The sequence below is a fragment of the Mesoplodon densirostris genome, chromosome 1 (assembly GCF_025265405.1).
Source record: "Mesoplodon densirostris isolate mMesDen1 chromosome 1, mMesDen1 primary haplotype, whole genome shotgun sequence".
NCBI classification, from domain to species: domain Eukaryota; kingdom Metazoa; phylum Chordata; class Mammalia; order Artiodactyla; family Ziphiidae; genus Mesoplodon; species Mesoplodon densirostris.
The window spans coordinates 143,811,526-143,831,769 of record NC_082661.1 but is presented as its reverse complement, the minus strand read 5'-3'; the positions used below and the strand labels follow the sequence as shown (position 1 = coordinate 143,831,769).

The following is a 20,244-nucleotide window of genomic DNA, read 5'->3' as shown; positions in this document are numbered from 1 at the left end:
CCCTTTCTCAGTGAATCCATCTCGACAGAGTGTTACACCTTCTTTTGCATTCCTATGGCGCTACATCTCTTTTTTTCTACTTTTGTTGTTTACTTTACCACACTAGACTGTAATTTATCCCTCTATTTAATTCTGTCTCTCCAATGACGGTGTGTCCCCTTCTTAGTGGGATCCCTGTCTTTGTATCTCCAGCACCGAATACAGTGCCCAGCATTGAGGTGGCTCCGTTTTCAAATGAACGAATGCTTGCATTGAATGGGTCCCTGCAGAACCCTTGCAAAGGACGGTATTGAGCTAGAGCAAAGAAGTCGCTCCTCTGAATTACCAGCACATTTATCTGACCTGTATCTCTCTTTGGTCATTTATTTTGTCTTATTTTATATGTATTTGTATGTATACTTTGTTTGGCCCTACCATACAGGGAACGTCTTCAGGGTGAGATTCATGTCTGAATCACCTCTGCACCTGGATCAAAGTGCCTGGCATAAAACAGGTGCCAAACATATGGAATAAATAAATCACTTGCCTTGCAACCAGCAACACTGGCATCACCTGTGCTTCTCAAACTTAAACGTGAACAGGCGTCATCTCGTTAAGATGTAGATTACCATTCAGTAGATCTGAAGTAAGCCTGAGAGGCTGCATTTTCTAAAGAACCCCCAGATGATGCCCAAGCAGCTGGTCCACAGATCACATTTTAAAATACCAACGTCATTGTATCAATGGTTCTCCACCATAGCTGCATATTAGAATTTTCCCCAAAGATGTGAAAAGTGCTAGTGGGAACTTCCCTGGCGGTCCAGTGGTTAAGACTCCACCCTTCCATTGCAGGGGGTGCGAGTGCGATTGCTGGTGGGGGAACTAAGATCACATATGCTGCGCGCCTAAAAAAGTTAAAAAAATTTTTTTTAAGTGCTGGTGTCTTGGTCCCCCGCGTCCCCCCCCAATTCTGATTTAATTCATTTAAACTCTCCATGCCATAAGCAGCAAGTATCTAGAGTTAACAGAGCTTTACGTGTGCAAGAAAGAAAACATGTAATCGCATCTCTTCTTAAATGAACTGCTGAGGGCTTCCCTGGTGGCGCAGTGGTTGAGAGTCCGCCTGCCGATGCAGGGGGCGCGGGTTCGTGCCCCGGTCTGGGAGGATCCCACGTGCCGCGGAGCGGCTGGGCCCGTGAGCCGTGGCCGCTGGGCCTGCGCGTCCGGAGCCTGTGCTCCGCAACGGGAGAGGCCACAGCAGTGAGAGGCCCGCGTATCGCAAAAAAAAAAAAAAAAAAAAAAAAAAAGAACGGCTGAAAACAGCTAAATAAATAACTCTTCAAGAGAAACTAACACGCAGCACCAAATGCCCCGGCTCCCGAGTCAGTCTCCGAGCGACGGAGTCCCGCCCCTGCTTGTCTTAGACACTCCCCTACGGCAAGACCCGACCCCCACCCCTCGCCAAGGCCTCTGCCGACTCCTTCCGGCTCTACCCGACCGACTTCCGGCGTATCCGGATATGGGAGGTGGGGCAGATCGGCCGCTTCCGGTTGGCCGCTCGAGTGAGGAGCGCGTCTTCGTACCCGTGGCCGCTCCAGCCCCGTCCCATCTCTGTCGTGGAGGACTCGCCTCGGCACAGGCGGGCTCGGTTCGGCCTTGCGGTAAGCCTTCGGCCGCGGCTGCCGGGCGGTCCTGGCGGCGGCGCACCGACGAGCGGACGGGTGGACGCCAGGGTCTGAGGCGGCTCCTCAGTTCCGCCGCTGGCCCAGCACCGGGGGGTCGGGTGCCGCTCCCTCCGCCGTCAGGGCCCACTTCTCTTCCTGCCTGTCTGGGTAAGACGCAGAGTCCGGTAGGAGCATCCCCCGCCCCGGGGGGCTGGGAGGGCAATCCTGACACCCCTTTCCGGTTCCGCCCATGAAAACCAGATTTCACTGTAAAAAAGGGCCCTGATCCGTTTGCTCTCTGGCGTGAAGCAGCAGGGGTCCAAATCCACATTTTCTTCTAAATCTTTTAAGTGCATTTCCCTGGCTCCAGGCACCGTGTTCTCTTCTGGAGGACAGTGCTGCACGCGCTAAGATGTCTCGAGAGCGTACAGGGCCCAGCCCACACTCACTCACTGACATGGCACTCCTACAGACAAGTTACCTGCCACACCCTGTAATGATCCAGCTGAATTTAAGGAAACAAGAACCAATGTAGAGTATTGTGGCTGACTGCCACTGGAGCATGGTCAGACATGGGTTCTTAAACGGGGGAAATAGTTTTGGAGGACCTCTAATGGTTCCTTCACTGACTTACAAAAAATGTACTGTAAAGACTGGAGAGTTAATCACTCCACCCTGAGAATGTAGATGCCATTGAAGTCATGGCTCTTCCTGTCTTCATGGACATATCTGTCATATACACCACTGTAACCTAGAATTCTGCCTGGCACTTCGCAGGCATCGATATTTGCCGAATGAATGAGAGTCGCATAGTGTTTTCATTATTACTAACTCCTTTATGAACTCTTCCCAGTCCAGTCTTGTTTTACCACTTACCATACAGTCAGTCCTTTGCTTTTGACCAAACAGGGACTGGGTGGTCGATGCTGACCGCTATTAGTCATTCATTTAACCAGTTTTTACTATTCAGTTCAAGTTACCGCAAGAGATATTTGTTGAGTACCCACTAATAAAGGACACAAAACTATGCTAAAACACCCCCACCCCCCTTTTCTTTAAAGAGAGTTGTTGAGATCCAGGAGCTTGTGATTTTACAAACCAGTTGGACAGCAAGTGCTTGATTGTTTAGTAAATACAATAAGTGCTGTAGCAGTTGAGAGGAGAGATCAGTTTGGATTAAGATCTTTATTGAATCAACTTCATATAAATTATGGAGTGTAATTAGGGTTTGGATACATGATACTCCCTGCATGGAAAAGCTCCTAAGCAAAGATTTAAAGACCAGAATGAACAGAGAGCTTGGAGTGGAAGGTTTGTGTTTTGGAACATTAGGAAAATGTTGAGCAAGGGTAATTGTGATGAAAGCTATGTTTTAATATTATTTGTCGAGAGTTTGGGGGTTGTAGAAGCTTGCAAAGAGATAACCAGATGCTGTGGTGTTTAATAGATGTGGTTGATGTGAACCTGGGTTAGTGTGTTGGCAGCAGGAGCAGAAAAGATAAATTATGTGTAGATGAAGGAAAATCATCAGAATGCTTTAGTTGTCATGTTATTTGGTGCTGTCATTTTGGTTAATTTATTAAATACCTGGTATGTCTTTGCCAAGTTCTTGGAATACAAAGATGGATAAGACGTGGTCTTGCCTGCAAGGAGATACTTTTAATGGGGGAGAGAATACAACTAGCTAGACAATATGGTTTGTAAGTGCTATGTTAGCAGAATAGAGGGGAAATATTAGAGAAGTAGGAAAGGAATTTCTTTTTTTCCTTGAGTGTGTGACTGCTTCACAGAAGAGGTGACATTTCAGCAAGATCTTAAGGATGAATTGGAATTTCCCAGGGAGAAAAGAATTTCAGGAAAAGAAATTGCACAAACAAGAGCCTAGAGACAGAAAAGCAAACTGGCCAGTATCCAGCGTGGCTTGGGCGTAGGATAGAGTTGAGCTTTTAACACAGTGTGTAGGCCCTAAAACATATTAAGGGATAGTAACATGGACATTTTATAATAGGTGGAATGGAGGTTAGGATGGGTAAAAATGTAGAGAGATGAAGAAGAAAGCAGTTGGGGAAACTTGCTCTTCATAGCTTCTATATTCTCTGCAGGGTAGACGGTGAAGCCATTTGCAGAGAGGGAGGAGGCTGACACTAGAGTTGGGGGTTGAAGGAGAGAAATAAGGATTTGCAATACTGATGGGGAGTAGGAAGAGGAATCATCAAAGAAGGTGTTAAGGAACTGCTGAGCAACTTTGAAAGTTTAGCTTTGATTGGATTTAAATATTTGTAATGAGTGCAGTGAACATGGATATGAGGCCTTCTTAAATGGCATATGGTAGCCAAGAAAAGTAGAGAAAAAAGTTAGTTTATGGAGATTGGTGAACAGAGTGAACTGGTCTACAAATGGAGCAAGATCATTGAAGGGGATAGTGTGGGTGTAGGGAAATGAACACTGCCTCTAGGCTAGGTTGGAAAAGAAATTAAGCTTGGAGAGGCCAGATGGACTAGGATAACAGGAAGGAGGGGGCCGTCAGGAGACTAGAGGCAGAGATGAGGTGAAAGAGGGATAGAAGTGTGAGTTTTGTGAGAAAAGCAATTTTTTGAGTTGGAGCAGAGATAGAAGTTTTACAGATTGAGTAAAATATAGGAGATACCTATAGTTTACAGAAGTGTCCGTGTGTTATAAAAATTCACTCTAAGTCATTTTTTTAAAACTCATAATTTCTTCATTTTCCCATAGAAGCAGTGTTAGAACTAGGAGTTAATTTCCTAAGCAAGCTCACACGTATGAAATACTATACATCTGTATTGGAAATAATAATGTATATACACACAAATATATATATACAGTATATTCAAAAAATAAAGTTGCAGTGAGTTTTTTTGAAGTATGTAACTTAAGTTATATTTGAAAAAAGATGATTAATATACCATAAAATTCACCTTTTTTCAGTATATAATTCAGTGGTTTCCAGTATATTCAAAGGGTTATAAAAACATCACTACTATCTAATTCAAGGACATTTTCATCACCCCAAAAAGAAGCCCTATACACATTAGCAGTCACTCCCCATTCCTCCTTGCCCTCAGCCCCTGGCAACCACAAATCAATCCATCTGTATGGATTTGTCTACTCTGGACATTTCACATAAATGGAATCCTAAAATATGTGGTTCTTTGTAACTGTCTTCTTTCACTTAGCATCATGTTTTCAGGATTCACTGATGTTGTAGTATGTATCAGTACTTTGTTCCTTTTTTATGGCCAAATAATATTCTACTGTATGGATATATTTCATTTTGCTGTTCATCAGGACATTTGAGATGTTTCCACGTTTTGACTATGGTGAACAATACTGCTATGGACATTTAGGTACACGATTTTGTGTGGACATATGTTTAGCAGTTCTCTTGAGTATATACCTAGGAGTGGAATTGCTGGGTCATATGGTAAACCATGTTTAACTTTTTGAGGAACCACCAAGCTGTTTTCTGAAGTGGCTATAGCATTTTATAATCACCAGCAATATATGAGACTTCCTTTTTCTCCACACCTTTACCAACACTTGTCTTTTTAATTTTTAGCCATCCTAGCGGTGTAAAGTGGTAGGTATCTCAATGTGGGTTTGATTTGCATTTCCCTAATGGCTAATGATGTTGCGCATCTTTCCATGTGCTTATTGGCCATTTGTATCTCTTCCTTGGAGAAATGTCTATTCAGATCCTTTGCTCAGTTTTTAACTGGGTTACTTGTCTTTTTATTGTTGAGTTGTAAGAGTTCTTTATATAGGGAATTTATATTTGAAGATTGGGCATGGGTTTTTAAATTTTTTCCTAAATTTTTAAAAAATATTATAATATTTGGTGAACACTTCCAAAGATTTGAGAGTTTGATATACTGGTTCTCTAATTTCTTTTCCAAACATACAACTTTTTATTTTTATGATGTAGGTGTACTAATGTATTAAATCATTCAACCTACACTTATTTGCCATAAATAAGATCATTTTTTTAATCCTAAATGGAACAATGTAAGATAGAATGATTTTGAGAATGAGTATAATATCTGTACTCTGAATTTTTTCAGTTGAGTAAAGATGACAGCAATCAAGCACGCATTACAAAGAGACATTTTTACACCAAATGACGAACGCCTGCTGAGTATTGTCAATGTCTGCAAAGCAGGAAAAAAGAAAAAGAACTGTTTTTTGTGCGCCACAGGTGGGTATTTAGTAAGTCAAGGTTCCTGTTTGGCATTCTTTTATTCTTTTATTCCCTAGGGGTCATTTCCTCATTGTTTAATATATTCTCGGGCTTCCCTGGTGGTCCAGTGGTTAAGAATCTGCCTTCCAATGCAGGGGACATGCTTTCCATCTCTGGTCAGGGAAGTAAGATTCCACGTGCCACGGGGCAGCTAAGCCTGCGCACCACAACTAGAGAAGCCTGTGTGCTGCAATGAAAGATCCTGCATCCCACAAAGAAGATCCTGTGAACTGCAACTAAGACCTGATGCAGCCAAATAAATAAATTGAAAAAATAAAAGAATGACCATGTATCACTTAAAAAAAAAAGAAATTCAATTTCATAAATAAAATATTCTCATTGTTTCTGTGATTGGAAAATTGGGCCAGCAAATTCGTTTTTTTTCAATTGTCTTTAATTAAATCTTGAGTAGATACAATAGTATTCCTTTTTTTAAAAAATTTATTTTTGGCCGCGTTGGGTCTTTGTTGCTGTGCGCAGGCTTTCTCTAGTTGCCGTGCGCAGACTTCTCATTGCAGTGGCTTCTCTTGTTGTGGAGCACAGGCTCTAGGTGCTTGGGCTTCAGTAGTTGCGGCACACGGGCTCAGTAGTTGTGGCTCAGGGCTCTAGAGCACAGGCTCAGTAGTTGTGGCGCACAGCCTTAGATGCTCCGTGGCATGTGGAATCTTCCCAGACCAGGGATCAAATTGTGTCCCCTGCACTGGCAGGCAGATTCTTAACTACTGCACCACCAGGGAAGTCCCACAAAAGTATTTCTGTAACATACATACAAGGTGTGAACACTTGTATATACCACTATCCAGAATAAGAAGAATTTTACCATTACCTTTGAAGTCTCCTGTGTGCCCTGCCCTGCTCCCATTCCCTTCCCTCCCTCATTAAGAGGTAACTAGTATCCTGAGTTTTGATTTACTCTTTCCTTGCTTTTCTTTATCATTTTACCATATGTGTTTGTAATCTCGAATATACATTGTTATATTTGCGTGTCTTTGAACTTTACATAAATTGAATCATAGCACAGGTATTCATTTGTGACTTTTTCCACTCAACAGTATGTTTGTGTTTGTGAGTGTTATCTCTTGTTTTTCTCCCATAGCTGTAATTCTTTCATTTCCACTGCTGTGTAGTATTCTACTCTGAGAGTACTGCTGTTTACTTACCCATCCTACCAGTGATGACCAGGAGGTTTGTTTCCAGGTTTTGCTATTCGGGCAGCACTTCTGTGAGCATGTTTGTCTTTGTCTGCTAGTGTACACAGGCAAGAATCTTCTAGGGTAGACACCTAGATGTGAGATTGCTGGGTCATAGGCAGTGAATGGTCAACACTACCCTAATAGCAGATTATTTTCAAAAGTAGTTGTACTGGTTTTCACTCCCACAAGCAGTGTGTGTTTCGGGTCCTCCACATCCGAGTCTAAACTTGGTTTTGACAGACTGTTGTTTCCAATCTGGTGGGTGTGAAATAGAATCTCATTGTGGTTTTAAATTGCATGTCCCTAAATAATAATGAGATTGAGCCTCTTTTCATGGATTTATTAGCCATTAATTTTCTTGCCTAAGAAATTTGCCTGTTGAAGCCTTTTACTCGTTTTTCTATTCTGTTGGTTGTCCTTTTACCGATTTCTTTAAGTTCTGTATGTAATTTGGATACTAATTTGCTGATTGTATGCATCCCAGTTTATGGCTTATCTTTTCACTTTTTGTGATGCCTTTTAATGAAATCAGATTAATCAGTCTGATCATTTATGGCTTCCCCTTTTTGTGTCTTCTTTTTTTTCTTTTTTTTTTTTTTGCGGTATGCGGGCCTCTCACTGTTGTGGCCTCTCCCGCTGCGGAGCACAGGCTCCGGACGCGCAGGCTCAGCGGCCACGGCTCACGGGCCCAGCCACTCCGCGGCATATGGGATCCTCCCAGACCGGGGCACGAACCCGTATCCCCTGCATCGGCAGGCGGACTCTCAACCACTGCGCCACCAGGGAGGCCCTTTGTGTCTTCTTTAAGATATCCTTCCATGCCCTGGAGTAATAAAAGTATTCTCCTATACTACATTCTAAAAGTTTTATAATTTTACCTTTTGCATTTCAGTCTTTGCTTTACCTGTGTCCATGTTTATAGTGATGAGTGTGAGTGTGTTTGTTTCTGGGTCCTTTCTTATATATGGATTTTGTGTTGTCTTGTGGGTATTTTGTTTTTCATCTGAATTTTAGAATCAAGTTCCAAATTTTGTTGGGAGTTTGATTGGAATTGTTTTGAATCTGTAGTTCACTTTGGAGAGAACTTGCATTTTATGATATTAAGTCTTCTTGTTCATGAATATGGTATGGTTCTCCATTTATCTTGGTCTTCTTTAATGCCTTGCAATAAGGTTTATAGTTTTAAAGACTTTCAATAAGTTTTATGATTTTATTATGATTTTTTTTAATGTTTATTTATTTATTTGGCTGTGCCGGGTCTTAGTTGCAGCACGAGGGATCTTTGTTGCCACATGTGGGCTCTTAGTTGCGGCATGCAGGATTTAGTTACCTGACCAGGGCTCAAACCTGGGCCCCCTGCATTGGGAGCATGGAGTCTTAACCACTGGACCACCAGGGAAGTCCCAAGTTTTATAATTTTAAAGGCTTTGCACATGTGTTATATTTACCCCTAGGTATTTGTTTATTCCTAGATTTTTTTTTTTTTTTTTTTTTTTTTCTTTTTTGCGGTATGTGGGCCTCTCACTGTTGTGGCCTCTCCCGTTGCGGAGCACAGGCTCCGGATGCGCAGGCCCAGCGGCCACGGCTCACGGGCCCAGCCGCTCCGCGGCACATGGGATCCTCCCAGACCGGGGCACGAACCCGCATCCCCTGCATCGGCAGGCGGACTCCCAACCACTGCGCCACCAGGGAGGCCCTATTCCTAGATTTTTAATACTATCGCAAATAATAACTCCTGTTAGCATTAATACATTTTTAAGACTTTATTTTTTTTAGAGCAGCTTTAGGTTTATAAGAAAATTGAGAGGTAGGTACAGAGATTTCCCTTATGCCCCTTTCCCCACACATGCATAGCCTTTCGCTTTGTTAACACTACTCACCACAGTGGTACATTTGTTACCAAGAATGAACCTACGTTAACAAATCATAATCACCCAAAGTCCATAGTTTACTGTAGGTTTCACTCTTGGTGTTGGGTTTGGACAAATGGATGTCATATAGAGTATTTTAACTGCCCTAAAAATCCTCCGTGCTCTGCCTGTTCATCTCTTCCCCAATCCCTGGCAACCATTGATCTTTTTACTGTCTCCACAGTTTTGCCTTTTCCAGAAAGTCATATAGTAATTGGAATCAAATAGTATGTAACCTTCTCAGATTGGTTTCTTTCACTTAGTAATATGCATTTAACTTTCCTCCATGTGTTTTCATGGCTTATAGCTCATTTCTTTTTAGTGCTGCATAACATTCCATTGTCTAGATGTACCGCAGTTTATTTATCCATTCACCTACTGAAGGACATCTTGGTTGCTTCCAAGTTAGCAGTTATAAATAAAGCAGCTATAAACATCCGTGTGCAGGTTTTTGTGTGGACATATGTTTTCAGCTCCTTTGGGTAAATACCAAGGAATGCAGTTGCTGGATAATATGGTAAGAATATGTTTAGTTTTGTTAGGAAACTGCCAAACTCTCCTCCAAAGTGACTGTACCATTTTTAATTCCCACCGTCAGTGAATGACAGTGCATGTTGCTTCACATCCTCACCAGCATTTGGTGTTGTCAGTGCTCTGGATTTTGGCCATTCTAATAGGTGTGTAGTGGTATCTCGTTGTCATTTGAATTTACGTTTCCCTGATGACATATGCTGTGGAGCATCTTTTCATATGCTTATTTGTGGTCTATATATCTTCTTTAGTCTGGTGTCTGTCAAGGTCTTTGACCCATTTTTTTAATCTGAATTTTTTTTCTTATTTTTGAGTTTTAAGAGTTTTACTTCTCAAGTAATCTGCCTCTGACCTTCTAGTCCGATTTAGATTATTCCATTAGTATTCCTTGTATTCCTCAGTCACAGCATTTGTTATGAAATACTATTCCTGTTTTAGTATTGTGTACAGGCACCTGACAGCTGTGTTTGCAATGAATTAATGAAGAATGAGGAAATGAATAATGTCTCTAATGAAAGTGTGTGTTTTATTCAACAGTGACAACTGAACGCCCCGTGCAGGTGAAGGTGGTCAAAGTCAAGAAATCTGATAAAGGAGATTTCTACAAAAGGCAGATTGCTTGGGCCCTTCGAGACCTTGCTGTGGTAGATGCCAAGGATGCTATTAAAGTATGTTTTTGTTAGTTCTTTGACATGAATGCAGAAAGTGTCTTTCATTTTATAACATAGTATGTTGTCTTCTAAGATGATCTAAACTTGTTTTGTGACCCAGTAGTTCACCACCTAACCAGCAATTAGTCTAAAATGTATTATCCAACCTTCCATTCTCTCACTTCTCATTCGCAGGCTACTTAAAATAAGTATGTATGTAAGCTTGTTTCATTGTTTGTGCTTTTTTTTTTTTGAGCTACAATTATGTTTGTTCACAGGCTACATAACTAGAGCAAAATAACCTTGACTGTACATTTCTATATTTAGATGAGGTATACTTAGTATAAAATCCATAAATTAGTATGGATTTTAAAGTGGTGTGTTGTGTGAGTAGTTTTTTAAAAAAATCATTGTTTTGGTAAAACCTAATTCAGAAATCACAGAAAATATAACCAAAGTGAATCTTCCTTAGGTAATATTGTGGCTCAGGTGATGGCAGTGATAGTGAGTTTCACCCCTTATTTTAAGGACTTTGAAGAATAAGATATAAGACATTAAATAAGGTATTAAACAAGATTTAAAGAATAAGATGCCTTACACCTTAAGTCACACTCAAACGCCAGGAAAATTGAATAATCGTGATAAAGGGCCACCTTTATTCCTGACAGTTCAAGGCTTTTCACAGCAATACCCTTTTTTTAAAAAAAAAAGAAATAAAGTAGAGCCCCTCAGGTTAAAGTAGGTGCTTCTTCCTCTTCAGCCTCTCTAACCCTCCCCCTCATCTTCCTCTGCAGCCCAGAGGCACCTCCAGAGCTCTAGCGAATGCCTTGCACCGCATCTACTGTACTGTGGATGGGGCTGATAGCAAGGCTTACAGTACTGTAACTACATGTGCCCATTGACTGAACTCTACAAGTCTCATACAGTGATTAAAAAGGCACAGAGAAGTGAGAACTACCTTTGTAGAGCAGTCTGATAAAATAAAAATCTGGTTTTATGCTGACCTGGTACAAACCTCTGAGGAACTAAAAGCTGGACAGCATGACAGGCAGTTGAGTCAGGTGCAAGAAGATTTTTTTTTTTTTTTTTTTTTTTTTTTTTGCTGTACGCGGGCCTCTCACTGCTGTGGCCTCTCCCGTTGCGGAGCACAGGCTCCGGACACACAGGCCCCGCGGCCATGGCTCGCGGGCCCAGCCGCTCCGCGGCATGTGGGATCCTCCGGGATCGGGGCACGAACCCGTGTCCCCTGCACCGGCAGGCGGACTCTCAACCACTGCGCCACCAGGGAGGCCCAAGAAGATTTTTTTAATGAAGCAGAAACAGCTTTAGGAGACTCCTGCATATCTGTAGAGTTGAGATTTCTTCCAAAATGTAGAGAATGCCTTTTCTTTAAATATTTTAGGCAAACTGGGCCTTTGCTTTATTCCTAAAAAGCACCCAGTTTTTAGAAAAATGTGGGATGTGGAAAACGGGGTCTGACAGGTGCTTTGAATGTGGGTACATGTATATGTATTTGGAAAGAACATGAAAATGAGATTTTAAAAAACACTTCAATTATTTAATAATTTCTTTTATGGGAAGGATCAAGAGTAGAGATTTTCTGTTAAGACAAAATACTTCAAAGGCTTTTTAGAAATTCACCTTTATTAAAAAGCCTTTTTCTCTTCATTAGTTCCACACTTCATAACCCCATTGACTTGTGTAATTCACTAACATTGCTGAATGCTTATTTGAATGCTTTCCTCAGCTGACACCTCATTGCTGACTTGCTTAATGGATTTTTTTTCATTTTATGCAGGCACCTTGGTGTGTGTATGCTACATGTGGATATAAAACATAAAATTTTTATACATAGCCTAATATTAGCCATTTTGCATCACACATTAATAATTTTTTTTTTTTTTTTTTTTTTTTTTGTGGTATGTGGGCCTCGCGCTGTTGTGGCCTCTCCCGTTGCGGAGCACAGGCTCTGGATGCGCAGGCTCAACGGCCATGGCTCACGGGCCCAGCCGCTCCGTGGCATGTGGGATCTTCCCGGACCGGGGCACAAACCCATGTCCCCTGCATCGGCAGGCGGGCTCTCAACCACTGCGCCACCAGGGAAGCCCACATTAATAATTTTTAAAAAATTTTTATTTATTTATGGCTGTGTTGCGTCTTCGTTGCTGCACGTGGGCTTTCTCTAGTTGCAGTGAGCGGGGGCTACTCTTCGTTGCAGTGCACGGGCTTCTCATTGTCGTGGCTTCTCTTGTTGCGAAGCATGGGATCTAGGCACATGGGCTTTAGTAGTTGTGGCACACGGGCTCAGTAGTCGTGGCTCCTGGGCTTAGTTGCTCCGTGGCATGTGGCATCTTCCTAGACCAGGGCTCGAACCCGTGTCCCCTGCATTTGCAGGCGGATTCTTAACCACTACGCCACCAGGGAAGTCCCTGCATCACGTATTGATTTGTGTGAGTGTTGCTGCTGGAGCAGTCAGTGTCTTTTATGGCATTATGTGAAATATTCCCAGGGAAGAGATCATTTCCCGTCAAGCTTCATATGAGTTGCCAAGACTCTTAAATTTCTTTATAAATACTAATGCAGTTATTTTTTTTGAATTTTTGAATTTTATTTTATTTTTTATACAGCAGATTCTTATTAGTCATCCATTTAATACACATCAGGGTATACATGTCAATCCCAATCTCCCAGTTCATCACACCACCACCACCACCACGCCCCTCCACCTCTTTCCCCCTTGATGTCCATACGTTTGTTCTCTACATCTGTGTCTCAATTTCTACCCTGCAAACTGGTTCATCTGTACCATTTTTCTAGGTTCCACATATATGCGTTAATATACGATATTTGTTTTTCTCTTTCTGACTTACTTCACTCTGTATGACAGTCTCGAGATCCATCCATGTCTCTACAAATGACCCAATTTCGTTCCTTTTTATGGCTGAGTAATATTCCATTGTATATATGTACCACATCTTCTTTATCCATTCGTCTGTCGATGGGCATTTAGGTTGCTTCCATGACCTGGCTATTGTAAATAGTGCTGCAATGAACATTGGGGTGCATATGTCTTTTTGAATTATGGTTTTCTCTGGGTATATGCCCAGGAGTGGGATTGTTGGGTCATATGGTAATTCTATTTTTAGTTTTTTAAGGAACCTCCATACTGTTCTCCATAGTGGCTGTATCAATTTACATTCCCACCAACAGTGCAAGAGGGTTCCCTTTTCTCCACACCCTCTCCAGCATTTGTTGTTTGTAGATTTTCTGATGATGCCCATTCTAACTGGTGTGAGGTGATACCTCATTGTAGTTTTGATTTGTGTTTCTCTAATAATTAGTGATGTTGAGCAGCTTTTCATGTGCTTCTTGGCCATCTGTATGTCTTCTTTAGAGAAATGTCTATTTAGGTCTTCTGCCCATTTTTGAATTGGGTTGTTTGTTTTTTTAATATTGAGCTGCATGAGCTGTTTATATATTTTGGAGATTAATCCTTTGTCCGTTGATTCGTTTGCAAATATTTTCTCCCATTCTGAGGGTTGTCTTTTCATCTTGTTTGTAGTTTCCTTTGCTGTGCAAAAGCTTTGAAGTTTCATTAGGTCCCATTTGTTTATTTTTGTTTTTATTTCCATTACTCTAGGAGGTGGATCAAAAAAGATCTTGCTGTAGCATGGGGAGATCAGCTCAGTGCTTTGTGACCGCCCAGAGGGGTGGAATGGGGAGGGTGGGAGGGAGGGAGACGCAAGAGGGAAGAGATATGGGAACATATGTATATGTATAACTGATTCACTTTGCTGTGGAGCGGAGACTGGTGCACCATTGTGGAGCAATTATACTCCAATGAAGATGTAGAAAAAAATAATAATAATAATGTTAAATGTGGCTGCTCTGCAAAAAAAAAAAAAATTGAATCTTACTTAACTCTTGAGTGTCAATTTCAAGGTTTCCACTGGCTAAGACTTTGTAATTGGGGCTGTTTCTTTACTGAAGTAGAAATAAATTTTTAAGATACCTGTGTTAAAAAAAAAAAAAAACAGGGCCTCCCTGGTGGCTCAAGTGGTTGAGAGTCCGCCTGCCGATGCAGGGGATACGGGTTCGTGCCCCGGTCTGGGAGGATCCCACATGCCGCGGAGCGGCTGGGCCCGTGAGCCATGGCCGCTGAGCCTGCGCGTCCGGAGCCTGCGCGTCCGGAGCCTGTGCTCCGCAACGGGGGAGGCCACAACAGTGAGAGGCCCGCATACTGCAAAAAAAAAAAAAAAAAAAAAAAACAGAAAAAAGCTTGCTGTGATTTATGTCAAAGAGTGTTCTTCCGGGCCTCCCTGGTGGCGCAGTGGTTGAGAGTCCGCCTGCCGATGCAGGGGATACGGGTTCGTGCCCCGGTCTGGGAGGATCCCATATGCCGCGGAGCGGCTGGGCCCGTGAGCCATGGCCGCTGGGCCTGCGCGTCCGGAGCCTGTGCTCCGCAGCGGGAGAGGCCACAACAGTGAGAGGCCCGCATACTGCAAAAAAAAAAAAAAAAAAAAAAGAGTGTTCTTCCTATGTTTTCCTCTAATAGTCTTACAGTCTTACATTTAGGTCTCTAATCTATTTTGAGTTTATTTTTGTGTATGGTGTTAGGAAGTGTTCTAATTTCATTCTTTTACATGTAGCTGTCCAGTTTTCCCGGCACCACTTACTGAAGAGACTGTCTTCATTGTATATCCTTGCTTCGTTTGTCATAGATTACTTGACCATAGGTGTGTGGGTTTATCTCTGGGCTTTCTATCCTGTTCCATTGATCTATATTTCTGTTTTTGTGCCAGTACCATATTGTCTTGATTACTGTAGCTTTGTAGTATAGTCTGAAGTTAGGGAGTCTGATTCTTCCAGCTCCGTGTTTTTCCCTCAAGACTGCTTTGCCTATTCGGTGTCTTTTGTGTCTCCATACAAATTTTAAGATTTTTTTGTTCTAGTTCTGTAAAAAATGCCATTGGTAATTTGATAGGGATTGCATTGAATCTGTAGTTTGCTTTTGGTAGTATAGTCATTTTCACAATATTGATCCTTCCAATCCAAGAACATGGTATCTCTCCATCTGTTGGTATCATCTTTAATTTCTTTCATCAGTGTCTTATAGTTTTCTGCATAGAGGTCTTTTGTCTCCCTAGGTAGGTTTATTCCTAGGTATTTTATTCTTTTTGTTGCAGTGGTGAATGAATGGGATTGTTTTCTTACTTTTTCTAATCTTTCATTGTTAGTGTATAGGAATGCAAGAGATTTCTAGGCATTGATTTTGTATCCTGCAACTTTACCAAAGTCATTGATTAGCTCTAGTAGTTTTCTGGTAGCATCTTTAGGATTTTCTATGTATCGTACCGTGTCATCTGCAAACAGTGGCAGTTTTACTTCTTCTTTTCCAATTTATATTCCTCTTATTTCTTTTTGTTCTCTGATTGCTGTGGCTAGGACTTCCAAAACTATGTTGAATAGTGGTGAGAGTGGACATCCTTGTCCACAATTACCTTTTTTTAAAAGAAATTTATTAAGTATAGTTGATTTACAATGTGTGTTAATTTCTGCTGTATAGAAAAGTGATTTAGTTATACATATATATATTCTTTTTCATGTTCTTTTCTATTATGGTTTATCACAGAATGTTGAATATAGTTCCCTGTGCTATACAGTAAGACCTTGTTTATCTTTTCTATGTATAATAGTTTGGATCTGCTAATCCCAAACTCCCAGTACATACCTTCCCCACCTCTCCTCCCCCTTGACAACCACAAGTCTGTTCTCTACATCTGTGAGTCTTTTTCTGTTTCACAGATAAGTTCATTTGTGTCACATTTTAGATTCCACATATAAGTGATATCATATGTATTTGTTCTCTGTCTGACTTACTTCATTTAGTATGATACTCTCCAGTAGCATCCGTGTTGCTGCAAATGGCATTATTTCATTCTTTTTTATGGCTAAGTAGTACTTCATTGTATATATGTACCACATCATCTTTATCCATTCACCTGTCGATGGACACATAGGTTGTTTTTCTGTCGTGGCTGTGGTAATAGTGCTGCAGTGAACATTGGGGTGCATTTATCTTTTCAAATTATAGTTTTGTCCAGGTATATGCCCAGGAGTGGGATTGCTGGATCATATGGCAACTCTATATTTTTAGTTATTTGAGGAACCTCCATACTGTTTTCCATAGTGGCTGCACCAGTTTATAGTGCAATTACCTTTTTGTTGTAAGTGAAAGTTTTTAATCTTTTGTCACTTTAATTCTGCTTATTGAGCTATAAATTCATTAGTACATCCATGCTACTGTAATATGATTGTACCATAGGTAAGTCTTGATCCCTAAATTATCCCAGATCTTCACAGTGAAAGTCATATCACTTTCCTTGCCTACTTATGGTCTTTATTACATTTTATTCCCCCTAAATAACACCTTAAATTAATTGAATACATGATTAGCCTTCTATAGAACATTAAAAACATTTGAGCCTATTTTTAATTCCTTGGATGTGAGGGAAAGTATACATCCATATGTTTTCATATTTTATACAGTAGTCAAGTAGTTCTGAATTCAAGGGAGAATATCAAGGCATGAAAATATTTCTGTAATGTGGCTTAAGAGACATGTAGAGAGCATAGTGCAGTTCTCTCACACCAGTTGAACTTCTTTTTCATTTGAAAGGACCTTAAAAGGCCAGTATTTTTTACTTTTGAGACACCTTTAATTGTTCTGTATTTTCAGAATTGTAAACAGGAGCAGTCCCTGCTTTTCACCTCATTTGTTCTTGGAAATCACACTAGGGTATAGATTGTATTTTTTCTCACATGTTATAATGAGAAGGTTCACAGCTGTGAATAATAGCACATTATCAAAGAAAAAGTATAACTCTAAAACCCCATAGGCAATTTTGAAAGAAAAATTAGGTCCACATCAAAACCAGAAACCGTTGTCATCTTATAAACTAGGAAGCTGAGACACGGGCCATTAAGTAGACATCCTATACTTTCACTCATAGACCTAAGGGGCATAGAAAGGAAATTACCAGAACACTGTGTTGTTTTTAATCCAGCTTCTTTTGAGAGGTAAACAAAATTTGTGCTATAAATTGAATTCTCCGAACCATTCTCTGCAAGTCACTTAGTCGATTTTGTGTGTGTGTGTGCGCGCGCGCATGTGTGCACACTTCTTTGCCATCTTATTATGTGCGGGTCCATGTAACCACCGCTACAATCAAGATACAGAAGTATTACAACACCTTAAAGAGCTCCCTCAGCTACCTCTTTATAGCACACCCATCCTTTTTCCTCCCCCCAACAATCCCTGACTCCTGACAACCACTAATCTATTCTCCATCTCATCCATTTCGAGTAGAATTTCATTTTGATTTATTTATAGTTATTGGAGGGTATCTCTTTGTGTAGATATTTAGGTATGACATTATATAAACATAACTTAGTTTTGCTTGTGTTGACATTACCAGTTTCAGTGAGGGAAAAAACCTTTTAGTCGATTTTTTTTTTTTTTTTTTTTTGCTGCATTGGGTCTGTTGCTACGCACGTGCTTTCTCTAGTTGCAGCGATTGGGGGCTAGTCTTCATTGCAGTGCATGGGCTTCACATTGCAGTGGCTTCTCTTGTTGTGGAGCACGGGCTCTAGGCATGCGGCCTTCAGTAGTTGTGGCACACAGGCTCAGTAGGTGTGGCTCACGGGCTCTAGAGCACAGGCTTAGTAGCTGTGGTGCATGGACTTAGTTGCTGTGCGGCATGTGGGATCTTCCCGGACCAGGGCTCGAACCTGTGTACCCTGCACTGGCAGGCGGATTCTTAACCACTGTGCCACCAGGGAAGTCCTCCTTTTAGTAGATTTGTAATGGTGATTTTTTTTCCAACAATAGCTTCAGCTTCTTTTTGTTTTATTGAAATATATATTTTACAATAATGAAAAGAGGATATGATCAAAAACAATATTTTTTGTATATTTTTCTTTCAGGAAAATCCTGAATTTGATTTACATTTTGAAAAAATATATAAATGGGTTGCCAGCAGCACTGCTGAAAAGAATGCATTTATTTCATGCATTTGGAAACTGAATCAGCGATATCTCCGGAAGAAAATTGATTTTGTCAGTGTTAGCTCACAGCTTTTGGAAGGTAAAGTTAAATAAAAATGTATATGTAAAATCAGGTATATCTATAAGTGAATATATAATTTGGCATTACTCAAAGTATTTAAAACTCTGAATTATCTTTTTTGTAAAGGAATTTTAAGATAATTTTTCTTATTGCAGAAGTGATGCTTGTTCATTATAGAAAACTGATTCATTAACTTAAATGAAAATCACTTTTAAACTTAATCCTCGGAGATAACTATGCATTTCTATGCATACTGAAATGCTTTTTTTAAAATAAAGAAATTTATGTTGCTACCTAACATGGCTTTTCATATAATGTTTCATGAACATTTTCCATGTTATTAAACACTTACCCCAACATTATTTTTAATGGCACCATAGTATTCCATTGTATTGGATATACTATAATTTTTTAACTAATCACTTAAAAAAATTTTTCCAATCTTTGCTTATCTTAAACAGCTCTGAGATGAATATCCTTGTAGCTGTATTTTTGTGTAGACTGTAGGTGTAGTGTTTAAGAAACAACTCTGGAGTCAGACTGCCTGGGTTCAAATACTGGCTTTGTCACTTACTATAGCTGTGTGACCTTGGGTTACTCTATGTTTCAGTTTCTCACATGTCAGAAACAGAGATAATAATAGTATCGACTCCATAGGATTGTTTTAAGGATTAAATTAATATATGAACATGATGAGAACAATGCCAGATATATAGTAAGAACTCAATTATATATTAACAATTATTATTCTATTATCAGGATAAAGTCCTAAGACATGAGGTTAATTAGGGTATTTTAGATCAGTATGTCTTCAGGAATATTACTAGGGATTATTTTGTGTTATAAGAGAAAAACTCTACTGTTAATTGTTGAAAACATACAATGAGGTTTTTCTCTTTTAAAATTTCTTTTATGAAGACATACACATTGTGAGAAGATGGGTTCTGTGTGCCTTGCGGATGCAATTTGTGTTGTATTCTTTATCTCAAAGAAAGCAATTGAAGTAACAGCAGGTGGACAGAGTTGTTGCCCCTCTTTTTTTTTTTTTTTTTTTGCCGTACGCGGGCCTCTCACCACTGTGGCCTCTCCCGTTGCGGAGCAACAGGCTCCGGACGCGCAGGCTCAGCGGCCATGGCCCACGGGCCCAGCCGCTCCGCGGCATGCGGGATCCTCCCGGACCAGGGCACGAACCCGTGTCCCCTGCATCGGCAGGCGGACCCCCAACCACTGCACCACCAGGGAAGCCCTGCCCCTCTTTATTGAGAAAAAAAAAAGTAGATTTGTTCTAAATTATATATTAGAAAGAAAACTTAGATTTGTCCTAAGTTGTATATTAGCATTTCAAAATAGAAGCTTCTGTTCTGTCAAGTGAAACATCTGAAATTGCCAATATTCAACCATTTTTACCTATAAAAATGGCAATTTCAGATGCTTCAGACTATTCCTTGACTTAGTCACTTGCCTCTGTCCTTTCTCCATTTTGTTTTACTTAATTCCTTTGCTGTTTGGTCATCTATCTTTCTCTCCTTAAATGTAGTATTCTTGTCCATCACTTACTAATTAGTGAGGCCATTACTGGTTTCAGGCTTGATGCTTGGAACTTGCAGAGGCAAGTCACGTCTCTCTGGCCACATGCTTCTCCCTGCAGTGGGGCTGGCCTTGTGTCAGAGCCCTCAGGGTTGCCATCTCGCCAACATTAGCCTCCAGTGTCTTGGTGGTTGAGTGTGTTGAGGAAATAACCTTTAAGAAATTTATGGTAATTTTCCATGCCTTGAATAGTGGCTTAATTTGTTCTGAGTAGCTTTCATTTTTTTTTTTTAAACCATTTCAGGGTTGAACATTCTGATCAGTGAATGATTCATAAGCTTTCTGTTCTGTTGTTGAATATGATGTGTTTCCAGATGTTACTTATTGCCTAAGATGTATTTTAAACC

General features: G+C 40.6%; 1 protein-coding gene across 2 annotated transcripts in view; it reads left to right on the top strand.

Annotated features, from left to right (window-relative positions):
- Positions 1-1,522: 1,522 nt before the first annotated feature.
- The window catches only part of EXOC1 (exocyst complex component 1), a 64,818-nt gene continuing 46,096 nt past the window's right edge, over positions 1,523-20,244 (top strand). The window contains exons 1-4 of one of the 2 annotated variants that reach the window (XM_060109412.1): positions 1,523-1,811; positions 5,723-5,856; positions 10,070-10,200; positions 18,169-18,328. In XM_060109412.1, the coding sequence (XP_059965395.1) occupies positions 5,733-5,856; positions 10,070-10,200; positions 18,169-18,328 (415 nt within the window). In that variant the 5' untranslated portion in view covers positions 1,523-1,811; positions 5,723-5,732. The remainder of the gene's footprint in view (positions 1,812-5,722; positions 5,857-10,069; positions 10,201-18,168; positions 18,329-20,244) is intronic. The other variant, XM_060109421.1, reaches the window with a different exon arrangement.